The sequence below is a fragment of the Drosophila kikkawai genome, chromosome 3R (assembly GCF_030179895.1).
Source record: "Drosophila kikkawai strain 14028-0561.14 chromosome 3R, DkikHiC1v2, whole genome shotgun sequence".
Classification (NCBI taxonomy): domain Eukaryota; kingdom Metazoa; phylum Arthropoda; class Insecta; order Diptera; family Drosophilidae; genus Drosophila; species Drosophila kikkawai.
The window spans coordinates 19,311,400-19,326,864 of record NC_091731.1 but is presented as its reverse complement, the minus strand read 5'-3'; the positions used below and the strand labels follow the sequence as shown (position 1 = coordinate 19,326,864).

Sequence of the window (15,465 nt, the reverse complement as noted above, 5' to 3'; positions counted from 1 at the left end):
TCCTGTGAGTCCTGCGTCTCCTGTTGACCCAGGCAAATGCTAATTTTATTATGACAAATGCGCAACGTCAGGTGGGAAGGGCTTTTTTTCTCTTTTCTTTTACCTTTTTGCACTGGCTGTTTTGCAATCACAAAGTCTAGACAACATCTCGCGCTCATTCCGCCCAAGAAAGCCTGGCTCTCATTTATTACGAACGCTAATCTGAGGACAATCTGCAAAGTGCTCCTAGTCATTGGTTCGTTAGCTTTGGCTTTATAAACGATGCTCCCGCACTTATCCCATAATCAGCAGCCAGCTACCGTCTTACCCGCACTCCAGCAGCTTCTAAATCACGCCCCACGATGGGGACTCTAATTGAAAATGATCACCGGGCCAGGATTTGCCCCACAATTACATGGCAGTTGAGCTTAACCTAAGTGGACAGCCTGGTAGTTTGTGGAACAACACATAAGCACGCCTCCAGTGAGAGAAAGAAACGCAAACAAACGTCGTCAGTGGTGTGAGTCTGCTTTTTGCCGCAGAATGAAGATCTCGCGAATGTGTATCTGTATCTGTGCAGTTTGCGACTGCGTGCCAGCGAGAGGTGCAGCAGCTACTTCTTCTCCTGGTTGGGCAACCGGACTCCTCTCGGTTGTCAGCTCTAATCTAAATAAGCGATTTGTCTGTGCATAACTTTTGTCCAAGCCCAAGAACCCAGCCTCATGCCAGGAAATGCACAGTGAGAAATCATAATCGAGAGGAGCGGAATAAATAATTTAATAAAATATAACTAAAATTGAGAATTTTTATTGAGTAATCTTTAATATTTAAACACTCTTAACTCTTTTAATAACCCTTAATTTTTGTCAGTGTATGAACCAATGCAAACACAGTGGTTTGTCCTGCTTCAAGTTAAATAATAATTTGTATAATTTAAGCAAGGAACTCCTTGGTGGAATTTACAAGACGATAGCTCCTTATGGCCACGCTGATTTATCGGACCGGGCGTGGAATTTTTTCCTTTCTGGTCTTTGGGAATCTTGGGAGTCGGGCATAAATAATTAACACGTGCATAGTTTAAATTGCATTTTATGGCAAAACTGTTGACTCTTTGATTGTCCAGCTTGAAACTCAAGATGCTGCGATGCTATTCTATTTCTTGGAAGCCCTCAACAAAAGCACTTCCGCAAAAGTTTTCGAGTGTGGGGCTTTTGTTTTTACCCCCGGTGGAGAAGAGTTCACTGTCTTGGGCATTTAAAAAGCATTTAATTGTTTATTCATGGCATTGTTTTGTCAGCTAAATGAATGTTAATGACCTCTTCGAGGGATATAAATATTTGATGGGGGGGGCCATGAAGTGTTGAACAGGAAGCTCGTTCAAGTTAATTGGGAAGTTTTTTGTTCTACAAAGATATTTTTAGAGATGGACTAGCAGATGGTTTTAATTAAAAAATAATTATTTATTTAAAGAACTGCTTCTATTCTGATAACCTAAGGCACAATGTCATGTATAAAGCGTACTTAAGCCTTTATTGAGAAACATTTTATTATTATTGACACAAAACTAATGCAATACAAAAGTTTGTTCTGACATAACCATAACCCCACATGGTACAACTACAATCTAAACAGCAATGGGCACACATTTAGTGCCGCCTGCTGTGGCAGCTGCCTTGATTGCCGCCGCTCACCAAGTTTTTCTACTACATCTGACTGAGCCAACAAATTCAAGTAATTGTCAGCAATTCATTTGCCAAACGAATGTAACTTTTTCCCCCCATACAACCCACACTACACACCTCCTCCCTTGTCGTGTAGTTTTGGTAATTGCTGAAGCACAAGCGTCTCCACATTTCCAGCCACCTACATCACCGATTTGCCACGTCCCGCTGTGGTTTGTTTCTCGGTTTGATGTTGAGCCAGGTTAGAACTAGGTTAGTCTGCGGATTTGGCCACTTGGTTTTCCTATTTTTTGTGATTTTAAAAGTTTAATAAATTAAATTTAGAATAACATTACTTTTAATAAGGGAAAGGCCTTCTTCTGCCTTAATTGTCTTTTCATACATTTTTAGTGCAACTCAATAGTCTAACCTCTTGATTTAAATTCTTATTCAAGTCTCTAGTTGTTCCTTTTAGTTTCCTTTATTATTTTCAATGTAAAAACTCCTGGAACCAGCGAGAAACAATCGACAGAATGCACAAAGGACACCCATTCTCCCAAGGGATGACTGACTTTTCCTTTGCCGGCGCCATCCTTTAAACCTTCCTGGCTGCTCCACTTGTACCCGTGCATGTTGTAATTGTTATTATTCCGCTGGTATTGTAGCTGCTTAATTGAAAATATTGCGAGTGTGCCGCACAGTATGTCTGGCCATGTGTAGTCCTTTGTTAGAATGTGTTTAGCTGTAGCCAGGGGCGTCTTTGTGCGCCACTCCCTAAATGAAATTAATTGAAGACCCCCCAGGCCACACACACTCCCACACAACCCACTCCCCCGATACCCAATCTACCCGCAATTGGCAACTAAAGTTGCGCCCCGGTCATATGTAACTTTTTATATACGCCCAATATCCGGCGGCTATTGTTGCAGTATGCCAGAGCCCCCATATACCCCGCATGCCCAAACATATGGGGGCTAAGGAAAGGGTGTCAGCCTATTCCGATACATGCAGACAATAGCCGGAAAGTTGATCAATTGTTCTGGATAAAGCAAAGTTCTCCATGGCACACATTGGGCTCCCTTAAAGGTCGACTTTTGCGGCAATTTGTTTGAGTTTGGCGGTCGAGATGGTAATTGTAATTAAAAGTATACAATAACCCAGTCGGACTTTTCGGGAGGACGCGAACAGGGGAGGATGAAATTCTTCTGCAAATGGGAGGGCTTTCTTCGAACGAAAATTCCCTTTGGGGATTTTTATTTTTAATGCGAGAGAGAGAGAGAGAGAGATAAAGGGATACATATATTTTTGCTCTTTACTTGAAACTGTATGTATTCGCGTTCCCGACATTAGCTTTTGATTTGACTCAGTGGCGCAGTTGGTAAGCGGACGGTCTGTGATTTCTGAGACATGGGTTCAAACCCCGACCGGGATTTAAGAAAAGTAAGTTTATAAGTGGCTTTTAATAAGATTTATACATTCATTTAAGTAATTTAATAACCATTTAAACAAATAATAATTAACAAATAAAATAATAAAAAAGTTTTTTATTTTCTAAATTTTTATACTCTCTGGGGAGGAAAAAATTCTGGAATTTTGCAGAATTTCTTCCTGACCCGAGCAGCGACGGATTCTTCGTAAATCCAATTTTTTATACTCTCTTGGGAGGGGAAATTCCGTAAAAGATCAGATTTTTATACGCTCTGGGGAGGAAGAAATTCTTCAAAAGGCCAGAATTTCTTCCTCACCCGAGCAGCGACGAAGGGAGACAAAATACACGAATTACCCCGGCCGCCCATGTATAAAAGCGAATTAGACTTTTACAGAAAAAGGTAGGACTCCCTCCTCCCGTTTCTCGGAGAAAATAGTCCTCCTTTCCTAGGGAAAAGTCCGACTGGGAAATTCTTGAGAATTATAAATTGCGACCACTAGAACTTGGGGAATATATTTAAGCAATAATCTAAAAATTCTGCAAATACATAAACCTTTGGTAAAGTAAGCAAATTAAACTTCAAGCCGATTAAAGTCACGATATTCGACACAACAGTCGATGTGAAATTTATTCGCTTGATTTCAGGATAAAAGGAAACGAATGAAGAGGTACAAAAAAAAACACAAACTATGTGGGAGTGGGGATGGAGCACGAGGCTCTCCTAATGACATTAGCTTTCACGCAATGTGATTAACTGTCTGAGTAAATTGAGCAGCAAACAAAACATCAAGCTGCCTGGCACACAATTCATTACATGGCCACCTCACCCAACTCACCCAACCCATCCGCTCTCACTCCCAGCTAAATGGGGCAGCAGGTGGAGAAGAGCACGAACAACCTGCTAACACGCCATAATCCTACGGCAAGAAGGACATAATATAAGCGGGTCGGCAAAACTCCAATGATAATAATGCAGCCCCAAGGAGGTCAGCGGCGCCAAATGAAGTAACTTGGCCAAGTGACCGGACTGGCCCAAAGTAAGTAACTGGCCGAAGCACTCCCGGCCGGGGATAACCGGACACCGAGTTAAGTCCCGGCTAAGACGAGCACGTTCCAGTTTCGTGGAATCCACGGACTGTGAGCTGACCTTCACCTTTATTATGGCTTCAGCTCGGACTTGGCTCTAACTCTGCCTTTGGGCCACCCGCTTCCTGTTGAAAGGCTTTGCCTTCGCCAGCTTTCATCATAATTTCAGTTAGCAGCAGCAAAATGGCCAACATTGTCTCTGCGCGTGTCCTTTTATGGGGCTCCCACTGACGTTGTAGTTGTGTCTGTCTCTGTGTATGTGTGTGTGTGTCTATATGCAATTAAATTAAATATTAAACTTAATTACACAGGGAAACTAACACGCCAAGGCAGCGCCAATGTTCAGGAAGGAGCAGGAAAGCAGGAAGGCTCCTTCGTCCTGTCAAATATGCCCAGGACCAGGCCTCAATAATGCAGCCAGGAATGTAAGAAATAATGAAAGTCAATTGTCAGTCAGGCCATCGCTAGATTTTTGCCTCCACCTCCTTGGGAGGGTCCTGCGTCTTGAGTCCTTTTCACTTGGCCAGAAGACGTCGGGTGTTGTCTTTCCTGCACTGAGCGAAGAGCTTACTAAAACTATAATAAGACAAAATATTTAAAAAAGTTGAGCACTAGAAATATTAATATTAAATCTTTACTTCCAGTTTTTATAACTTTAAAAATATGATGCTTTTATTATTTTCATTGGTTCAAGCCAGCACTTCTCCTGAAAATTTAGTACAATTTTCAAGTAAATTCTTATTAAATTCTTCCCAGTGTACCTTAGTTGCCATCGCCTGAAACCGTAATGACAATGTTGCTTTCATTTCGTGTTCCTGTTGCCTGCTAATTGAATTTAATGTAGTTTAAGTGAGACGAACGTGATTGTAACTAAAAGCGCTTTATGCTTAATTTACCGGCACGATGGCAGGTCCTAGAATAAGGTTACCACCTACCACCCACTGCTACCATTCTGCCTCCTGGCGAGAAGGAGTGCTGATGCCTCTTAATAGTTCAAATTCAAATTAATTGCTTCAAGTTAAAGGCATCTGCCAGCGTGACTCGCCTCCGTACGGTTCGAGGGAACCCATTTAAATATTTAACATTTCCCTGCCAGCTGTCGGCAGCTTTTCCGACAAGTTTATCCACCGTAGCCGCATCGCAATGAATAATGCATAGTGGCGATTGTGTCACACGCTGCGTATGAGTAATGACTGAAAGTGCTTGCTGGCCAAAGCAAAAGGCGCTGGGAGCGAACAATCGATGCGTCCCAAAGTCCTCAAGGACGTTTGCCAATATTAAAATCTGCTCGAGCGCAGCGCAGCGCGAAATTCAAATGCATCTGGCGCATCCCATTCGAAATCGGTGATGGCAATGCTGATGGCTGCTGCCTGGAATAAAAAAAAAGGAAGGCTTTGGAAAAAATATAGGAGACTCCGAAATGAAGCCCGACAGATGCCAGAATTAGCGCGAGAAGTTCGCTCATTTTTATTTTCTGTTTCATTTTCATCCACCAAAGCTGTCAGAAGGCAGCACAGGATCGGGCAAAGGGAGCCAGAGCCGGAGCCGGAGCAGGAGCAGCAGCCAGAGCTGGAGCCATAGAAACAGCTGTCATCTTAGAGAGAGAATGGCTAAAAACTGTCAAGCTGCATAATAAATTGAATTTCCTGTAGCTGGTCATTTGCCACCATGAAATTTGAGCGGTGCTGGCGGAACAGAATGAAATGGGCGTGGCATAAACATGCACTTGAAACGAAAATACGGCTCCAGAGCCGAGCCAGGACTAACCGGACCATCCGGACTCACAGACTCTCCGACTCTGGCCAACACGTACGGATACGTTGGCTTCAACATTGGAAGGCACAGCGGCGAAATGCCACCAGAGGCAAATGAAATTACCGAGTTGCCAACCCGATGACGCTGGGCGAGAGCTCGAAAATCCAAATATCATATTTACAACTTGCAACTACAAGCCCCCGGAGTGTTTTTCAGTTGGTAAAATGAAGAGAAAAACAGAGTCTGGGTGAAGGATATTAAAGGATGCGACAAACAGCTAATGTCAAGCCGGTAACTGACATTTCAATTCGCCTTTTTTTATGGCACTGTCCAAGCTGGAGTAATAGAATCAGGTCTCTAAAATCATTAAAGGAGATGTTGATGTCGGCCAAAACCAATCAGAATTTAAATGTAATCTAATGCTAATGGAAAACTAGTGAATTTACAATATTTATCAAAGTTATTATGTAACATTATTAGGAAGAAAATGTTATATAAAAGCCTATTAAATCATCATTGAAATCTTTAGAGTACATAGTAAAATATACATCATTTAATCATAGTTTAAAAATATTAAAATGCAACTTTAAAGAGGCTAAAATTATATATAAAAGCCTATTTAAACCTCTTTAAAATCATCACTATCTGAACAAGTTCAAATTAAAAACCCCTGCGGTTGCAGAAACGCTGAAAAAGGACACAATCAAGCGGAGAATATAATGACGAAACTTTTAATGACTAATTAAGGGACATTTACTCTGACTTCTTGCAACAAACACACACTGCCCGAAGCGCCAATGGAACGATTAAATGTCCCAAGTTGGCATTTTGTGAAACCACCGCCACAACAAACAACTACAACTATAAAAATCACACAAATTACTGTTTTCAAATTTGAAGAATTCGCAGTGTTTTCTATTTATCAAATGAAAATTTAAATGTTTAACGAAGCAGACTCAATGACACAGCCCCAGCTCTTTAGTGGAGGGGGGGAGGTGGAAAACATTAAACCACAACCACCAGCCGCTCAATAAATATTTAATTAAAAAGGAAAAATAAAGGGAAAAATAGAAAATCACTATTTGTCATTTGGCCCTATGAAAATTATGCCTACGTTGACAGAGAAGCGAACGGGCGGCAGCCAAAATTCGTGTACTTATGCATGCTTTTATAACTACATTTTCGTAAACCGTAACGTGCTTAAATGTTGAAAATTGAAATTTTAATGCAAATGGGGACCGGGGTCTGGAACTGGGTGTTGCTTTCGGCGTTTTAATGGGCAGGAGGGCCGTGGTGGAAATGGCAATGCCATATCCGAAACTATTTGCGGCCATGCTTTGCGGTCAGATTGTGGCTAACCATGTTACGCCTGCTCCCGGTTGCCAGATGCCAGGGAATATGGCCCGAATGCTTACACACGAACAAAAGTTGAAGTTAGTAATAGAATGGCAACTTGAGGAATATTAACTTTTTGATATGAATCTTGATAAGGCAAGGCAGAAAAAGTGTGGTACCCTTACTTAAACAGGTCTGAGAGTGATAAAAATATATTATTTAGATAGATGTTGCAACACATTTTTAAGCTTCAATACCTTCTAATTTTATAACTAAACCCTATTAAGTCTTTTAGGAACCTCCTCCAGTTTAATATATCTAAAACGATCACATCTTTCTTCTTAAAGTTCTGAAAGATCCTTTTTAGAGATCCTTTTTCTCTCTGTAGGGTAACGTGTCTCGTTGTTGGGTGAACGGGGGGACAACGCATAAGTTTGCGGTCGGATTGCCGCGCTCGCCTTTCGTTTCATTTTGCATAAGTTCTAAAGTACACATCATATATAATTAAAATCGTAAAACGGTCAATTTTCCCTCGACGTTGGAACACGACGACAAGGATCCTCTGTTGCACACACACACTCACCCCCATCCCATCCCATTCCAGTCCATCCTATCCTCCGGCCCGCCGCCATCTGTGTAATGGGTTTAGCATTTTTGGGCCTCCGTGTACAAATTGAAACTTTATGTTTGTTTACCAACGAACAGCGAGCAGCGAGCCAAGCCGTGTGCTGTGAGGCGTTCTATTAAATTAGTTTACTGGATTTTCGGCTGCGGCCGGCCGGCAAGAGGTTACATTTAAAATTTAAGCGCTTTACCATTGATGCAAATGGGGGATGTACACATAAATACCATACCCAGGGGGGGGAAGAGGAGGAGTTTGGTCATTAAAAATTTAAATAGAATTTCGTTTTCATTTTCAGCACTTCTTGTTTATTTTAGAATCAATAAAATGTAAAGTTTTATTCTGTCATTAAAAAACTTTACTCTTTGCTCGGATTTCACACTTGAAAGATATTGTTTTCTATTTGCTGTTTAAGGAATTCGATATATTACAATATTTTATGCCATTTTAATTTGCAACATAAATGAACTTTTAAAAATTTAAATAATAAAAGTTTTTGAAGATTAAAAGTCTCTTAATTCGCTTACTTTTGGAAAAGCTATCCTCTGCTAATCGTTTAATTCTATATGAAATTTCTTGGAAACTTTTACACATCCACCCCCGCACCTGGCATTCGAAAGTTTCCATCAATCTCGCACACTTTTCGCCATGCAAACATTATTGCCGTCTGCCCGGCATAACCACATTTGGTATAATTAAATTTTATGGCCATTAAATTTGGCAATTTTCATAAGGAATATATAAAGGCCCCCGGGCCATTTTGAGCCCATAAACCATTGGCCATTGGCTTACATACAAACTCCAATAATAATATTACATTGGGGCGGAGCAAAAAAAAAAATACAAACTGAGATATATTATTAGGAGTAGGCCGTGACTGATGTGAATTTATGCCTAGACCCGGTCTAATTTTTAGCCGCGCATTTACAATGTTTCGCCAACCTTTTCCCCCCCTCTGCCTTTATGGCCAACACTTAAAAATGGGCTGGCTCCACAAAATCTGTAAAGCGGGATAAAAACATCGTGAAAGAAAAACACACTCGCAATTCATTTTCAAAATGAATTTGTTCCGCTGTAACGGCCATAAATGCATTTAAATTTATTGGAAAGCAGCACCAACACCACCAACAAGGAGAGACCCCAAACAAAAAAAAAAAAATATATCGAAAAAGAGGACTCTCGCACATTGAATGACAATAAATTATCAATTTTATTTTGACAGCGCGAAAAATCCCGCAACGAAAAACGAAAGACGAGCCAGCGCACAAAATGTCAAACGAAATTGAGCAAAATATATATATATGTATATATCTACTATATGTTATGTAGATGGATGTGTTCGTCATACATGTACTATGCGTGTGTAATATATGCAGGCGAGAGAATTTGCGACAGGAAGTTTCAGTTCAATGGTTTGTTCCAGCGGCCGCTTTCAAATTGCCAGGACATCTACATATACGAGTGCCCAGAAAAGGGCTTGCTAATTTATAGATTGATACTACTATCCGCGGTTCAAAAACAAATTCCAAACGAGCTCAAAAAGCAGTACTTATTTTTGATAATATTGAATGGGAAATAAAAGAAAAGAAAGTAACTTTTACTTAACAATTGGTCAAGTAATTTACTTCAGAGTTTCTTTACTGTAAACCATATAAATTTTTGAACAATTTTTATCATTATTAATATTTCCTCTTCAATTCATGTCCTTATAGTTTTATGATCATGTCTAAAGCCTCTTCCCTGTATAGCACCCTTTCATAAAGTCAGCAAAAAGCAATAATGTCTTCATTTCGTACTTCATTGCAGACATCCCATTGCCGATGGTTCACACAGATGAGGTGGCCTTCTACTGTCCGGGCGAGGGTCTGTTTGCGGACGACTACGATTGCCGGATTTATTACCGCTGCGAGCGGCGGTCGGGCCAATATATTCAACCCTACCTGCTGGCCTGTCCCGAGGATGCGGTCTTCTCACGCTCACTGCGAATGTGTCTGCCACCCGCGATGGCCGGGCGAGATGAGTGCGTGGACCAGATGAACGAGGTGGACGGAAGCGCGGAGCGGTGGGAACAGGACGACTATGGACAGGACGAGCATAATGCTATGCTTAACCTGGCCGTCACATCTGCGGCCAATGAGCTGCGCCTGTATGCCTCCAACCACCGGTTGCCCACGAATTATGGCCTGGCAGGACTCAGCGGCGTCTCTGTCATCTCATTCTCCAGCTCGCCGTCGTCGTCGGGGCTGCGTGCTGTTGACTCCGCGGAGGAGACTGACGGTGTGATATGCCGTGATGATGGCTTCCAGAGCGATCCCAACGACTGCACCGTGTTCTATCGCTGCATCTCGAACGGACGGGGCTATAACAAAATCGGTTTCCGTTGCTCGGACGGCACCGCGTGGGACGAGTCCCTGCAGTCCTGTAACCACATGTTTGACGTACGTGCCAACGGTGGCTGCCGCAATCAGGCGGCGCCACAAAACGACGGCTATAATGCCGGCCAAACGTCAACACAGTCCTCGCAGTCCAGCTTCCAAAACTCCACCTCCAGCAGCCAGCAGAGCTCCTCGACCAGTTCCTCAAACTCCTCGCAAAGCTCTACATCCAGCTCGACGTCCAGTTCCAGCTCAAACCAAGAGTCCTCCACCTCCAGCAGCAGTCAACAGTCAAGCTCCTCGTCTAGCAGCAATCAGGAATCCAGCACAGGATCTAGCAGCAATCAGGAATCCAACTCGGGTTCAAGCAACAATCAAGAGTCCAGCTCGGGTTCAAGCAACAATCAGGAGTCCAGCTCAAGCTCTAGCAACAATCAGGAATCCAACACGGGATCCAGCGGTAACCAGGAATCCAGCACTAGCGCCAGTAGCAGCCAAAGCTCTCAAAACTCGGGCGGCAACCAAAGCTCTGGCAGCAATCAGTCCTCCAGCAGTCAACAAAACCAAAGCTCTGGCAGTAACCAATCCTCGAACAATAGTCAAAATTCCGGCAGCAACCAGTCCTCCAGCAACAATCAAAACTCAACCAGCAGTGGTTCCAGTAACAAACCCACCACAGCCACAGAATGCGAGGATGAAAATACCTATATACCCGACCAAGATAACTGTGCCAAATTCTACAGATGTCGCCTGGACAAGGATGGGAAATTGGAGCAAGTGCCTTTCACCTGTGGACCAGGAACTGTTTGGAATCAGGAAGACAAGGTCTGCGATCTGCCAACAGATGACCAAAAGAAGAAATGCAACATACAATCGGGATCTTCAAGTGGCAGTTCGGGACAGGAATCCAGTGGAAGCTCCTCCAGCAGCAACAATCAATCTTCTAGCAATCAAGGCTCCTCTAGTAATCAAGGCTCTTCTAGTAATCAAGGCTCATCCAGCAATCAGTCTTCTAGCAATCAATCTTCATCCAGCAATCAAGGCTCTTCCAGCAATCAAGGCTCTTCTAGCAATCAAAGTTCTTCCAGCAATCAAGGCTCTTCCAGCAATCAAGGCTCTTCCAGCAATCAATCTTCATCCAGCAATCAAGGCTCTTCCAGCAATCAAGGCTCTTCTAGCAATCAAAGTTCTTCCAGCAATCAAGGCTCTTCCAGCAATCAATCTTCCAGCAATCAATCTTCCAGCAATCAAGGTTCTTCCAGCAACCAATCATCCAATCAAAGCAGCAATCAAACCTCATCCAGCAATCAATCCTCCAATCAAGGCTCATCCTCATCGTCTAACAACGAATCGTCCACCAATAGTTCCAGCACTCAATCAACAACTCCCAAGCCTTCTAAGCCATCCAATCCTGATGGTGAATGCAAGGATACGGAAACTTATTTGGCAGATAAAAGGGACTGTGCTCGATTCTATCGCTGTGTAGAGAATGATAATGGTGGATTTAATACGGTCCCCTTCGATTGCTCACCGGGAACAGTCTGGGATCCTGATACGAAAGGTTGCAACCATCCAACTGATGTACAGAAGGAGCAGTGCAAGGCAATGGCTAGTGGCACGGGCAGTTCTTCAAATCAAGGATCTTCTTCCAATCAGGGATCTTCATCAAACCAAGGATCATCTTCAAATCAGGGATCTTCATCAAATCAGGGATCTTCGTCGAATCAAGGATCTTCCTCCAATCAAGGATCTTCGTCGAACCAAGGATCGTCATCAAATCAGGGCTCGTCTTCCAACCAAGGATCGTCTTCCAATCAGGGATCTTCTTCCAACCAAGGCTCTTCGTCAAATCAAGGATCATCTTCAAACCAAGGATCATCTTCAAATCAGGGATCTTCATCGAATCAAGGATCTTCCTCCAACCAAGGCTCTTCGTCAAATCAAGGATCATCTTCTAACCAAGGATCTTCGTCAAACCAAGGATCATCCTCTAATCAAAGCTCGTCTTCCCAGCAATCGTCTTCTTCGAGCCAGACTTCTTCCTCAACCACCGAAGGATCTTCATCGACCACCACACAGAAACCTTTTAGACCCGCTGAGAAATGCGAGAGTGAAGAAACATTCCTGGCTGACAACGAAAACTGTTCCAAGTTCTATCGCTGCGTTGACAACGGCAAGGGCGGATTCACAAAGGTCTCGTTTACCTGCCCTCCAAACACTATTTGGGATCCCGAGGCTAACAGCTGCAACCACCCTGATCAGATTCAGACCAAACCGCTTAAGTGCAAGAAAGTGATCAATCAGGGAGGATCTTCATCGAGTAGCAGCAACTCTTCATCGAGTAGTTCTTCCTCCACCCAAGGCTCCTCCTCTAACAGCGGATCCTCATCTAATAGTGGCTCATCTTCCAATAATGGTTCATCCTCTTCGATCAGTGGTTCCGCCTCTAACAGTGGCTCGTCTAACCAAGGCTCCTCCTCTAGCAGCGGATCCTCATCTAACAGTGGCTCATCGTCCAATAATGGTTCATCCTCTTCGAACAGTGGAGCCTCCTCAAATAGTGGCTCGTCTAATCAAGGCTCCTCCTCAAACAGTGGTTCCTCTTCCAGCGGTAATTCTTCCGGAAGTGGATCGTCTTCTTCATCATCTTCTTCATCCTCGTCCAGCAGCAACAACAATCAGGGCTCGTCCTCATCGTCATCAAGTTCATCTTCCTCCAGCAGCAGCTCAAACCAGGGAGCATCGAAACCCAATCCATCAGAGAGCTGCACTTATAACGGACAATTTATTGGAGATCGAACGGAATGTGCAAAGTTTTACCGCTGTGTGGATAATGACAGAGGTGGCTTCAGTATGGTGCCCTTCACTTGCGGACCCGGCACAGTTTGGGATGCTCAAACTCAGGCTTGTAACCACGCATGGGCTGTGAAGGAATGCGGCGGAAAGGCCCCACCTACAACTCCTTCTCCACCCACGACTTCAAGCACTACCGGAAGGCCCTCGGGACCTTCATCCACATCCAGGCCGTCCGGCCCATCTTCCACATCGAGGCCGTCCGGCCCATCTTCCACATCGAGGCCATCGGGTCCATCTTCTACCTCTCGTCCCTCGTCATCCCCAACTCCCACTTCCCGTCCATCGTCAACTACCCAAAGACCGACTACCCCAGTAACCCAATCACCCAACACTAATGGCCAGTGTAGCTCCGAGGGATTCATGGCCGATCCCAGCAATTGTTCAAAGTTCTATCGTTGCGTTAGAACTGCAAATGGTGGCTTCAACGCCATACCCTTCCAATGTGGCGACGGAACCGTTTGGGATCAGGATTTGCAGACCTGTAATCACAATTTCAACAACTGCAACACCGGCCCAACCACTCAAAAACCGCCTTGTGAGCCAAACCAAAACAATGGAACACCCACTACTGAAAAACCACAATCACCAACAACAACAACGCAGCAGCCCACAACAACAACGCAGCAGCCCATTACAACAACGCAGCAGCCCATTACAACAACGCAGCAGCCCACAACAACAACGCAGCAGCCCACAACAACCACTGGATTACCTCCGACGACGTCCACAGAGGTACCCCCTAGTACCACAATCTCTGTTCCACCAAGTACAACAACGACAAGTTCAGAAGGAGAAACGACAACAATGACTACCAATCCAGATACCACGACCCAACCACAAACTACTTCCACAATGAAACCCCTGCCAGCGGGCACAGAATGCACGGGAGAGGGTTATATGGCCGATCCCGAGGATTGTAGGAAATACTACCGATGCATTAATGCCGGATCCTCATACAGAAAATATAACTTTACATGTCCGAAGGGTACAGGATGGAATGAAGATGTCCAGACTTGTGACTACATGGAGAATATCCCGCGGTGTTCAAAGTTACCTCAGACCACCACAAACGAGCCAATGACGACCACACCTAGTGAGGACTCCAAGGATCCAGGAAGCACAACCCCCCGGCCAACAACTACGGAAGAACCCACAACAGTTACAAAGCCAAACACTAAACCAACCACGGAAGAACCCAATACAAAACCAACTACTACAGAAGAACCCACTACAGTAACAAAGCCCAATACGAAACCAACCACTGAAGAACCCGTCACTAAACCAACTACGGAAGAACCCGTCACTAAACCAACTACTACAGAAGAACCCACTACAGTAACAAAGCCCAACACGAAACCAACAACTACAAAAGAACCCTCTACGACGAATATTCCCGGTTATAGTCCAACAACGACATCCAAGCCCGTCGAAACTACAACAAATATCCCAGGCTATAATCCAACGACGACCGATCAGCCCATCACTGAACCCATAACGACAACCGTTCAACCTACAACATCAACTTCCAGTGAGACTACGACACTCGAAACCCCAACAACCGCCTCGCCTGAACCTCATCCCAATTATAACTGCACCGCCGAGGGCTTTTTCCCCGATCCCGAGGATTGCATGCGCTACTACCGTTGCGTGGATGCTGCTAAGAATGGAAAGTACCAGGTATATGCATTCAAATGCGGAAAGGGAACAGTTTGGGACACGTCCACCGAAACCTGCAACCACGCTGATCAGGTATCTGGCAACTGCTCCTCGGGACAAACAACTTCTCCGGGAACCACCATGGAACCTGAAACGACAACCAGCTCTGGAACCTCTGTGACAACTTCTACGCCAGCTCCCGCCACTACTACGACAGGAGCAGCAGTAACCACAGGATCACCGGAAACAACTACAACTGGAGCACCGGAAACAACTACAACAGGTTCACCTGAAACCACGACATCTGAAAAGCCGGAAACCACTACCAAAATTCCTCAACCAGAGACTACAATCTCTAGTGGCGGCGAAACCACCACAAACCAACCAACGACTGAGACACCAACGTCAACAGAGAGCCCCGCTCCCGGAACCAATACCTCTGCTCCTTGCCCAACAACCAATCCTGGACAGAATCTATATGTCTGCCCAACCGGTTTCCGCCAGCATCCAGAAAAGTGCGGCATGTTCTACCAGTGCAGTGAGAGTGTGGATAGCAACGATCTGAACATCGTGGTGTTCCAGTGTCCCAATGGAACCGTTTTCCAGGACAGAAGCTGCAGCTGTGGCAAGCCCCAGGACGGGGACAAATGCAGCAAGGACATGAAGAGAACCAGTGACTTTTTCCAGCCGGAAACGAAACTTCAAAATGTG

The 15,465-nt window shown here is 44.3% G+C and overlaps 1 protein-coding gene across 1 annotated transcript in view; it reads left to right on the top strand.

Annotated features, from left to right (window-relative positions):
* Mur89F (Mucin related 89F) overlaps positions 1 to 15,465 on the top strand; it is a 53,359-nt gene that overhangs the window by 37,175 nt on the left and 719 nt on the right. The window contains exon 5 of the mRNA XM_070286905.1: positions 9,674 to 15,465. Within this exon, the coding sequence (XP_070143006.1) occupies positions 9,674 to 15,465 (5,792 nt within the window). The remainder of the gene's footprint in view (positions 1 to 9,673) is intronic.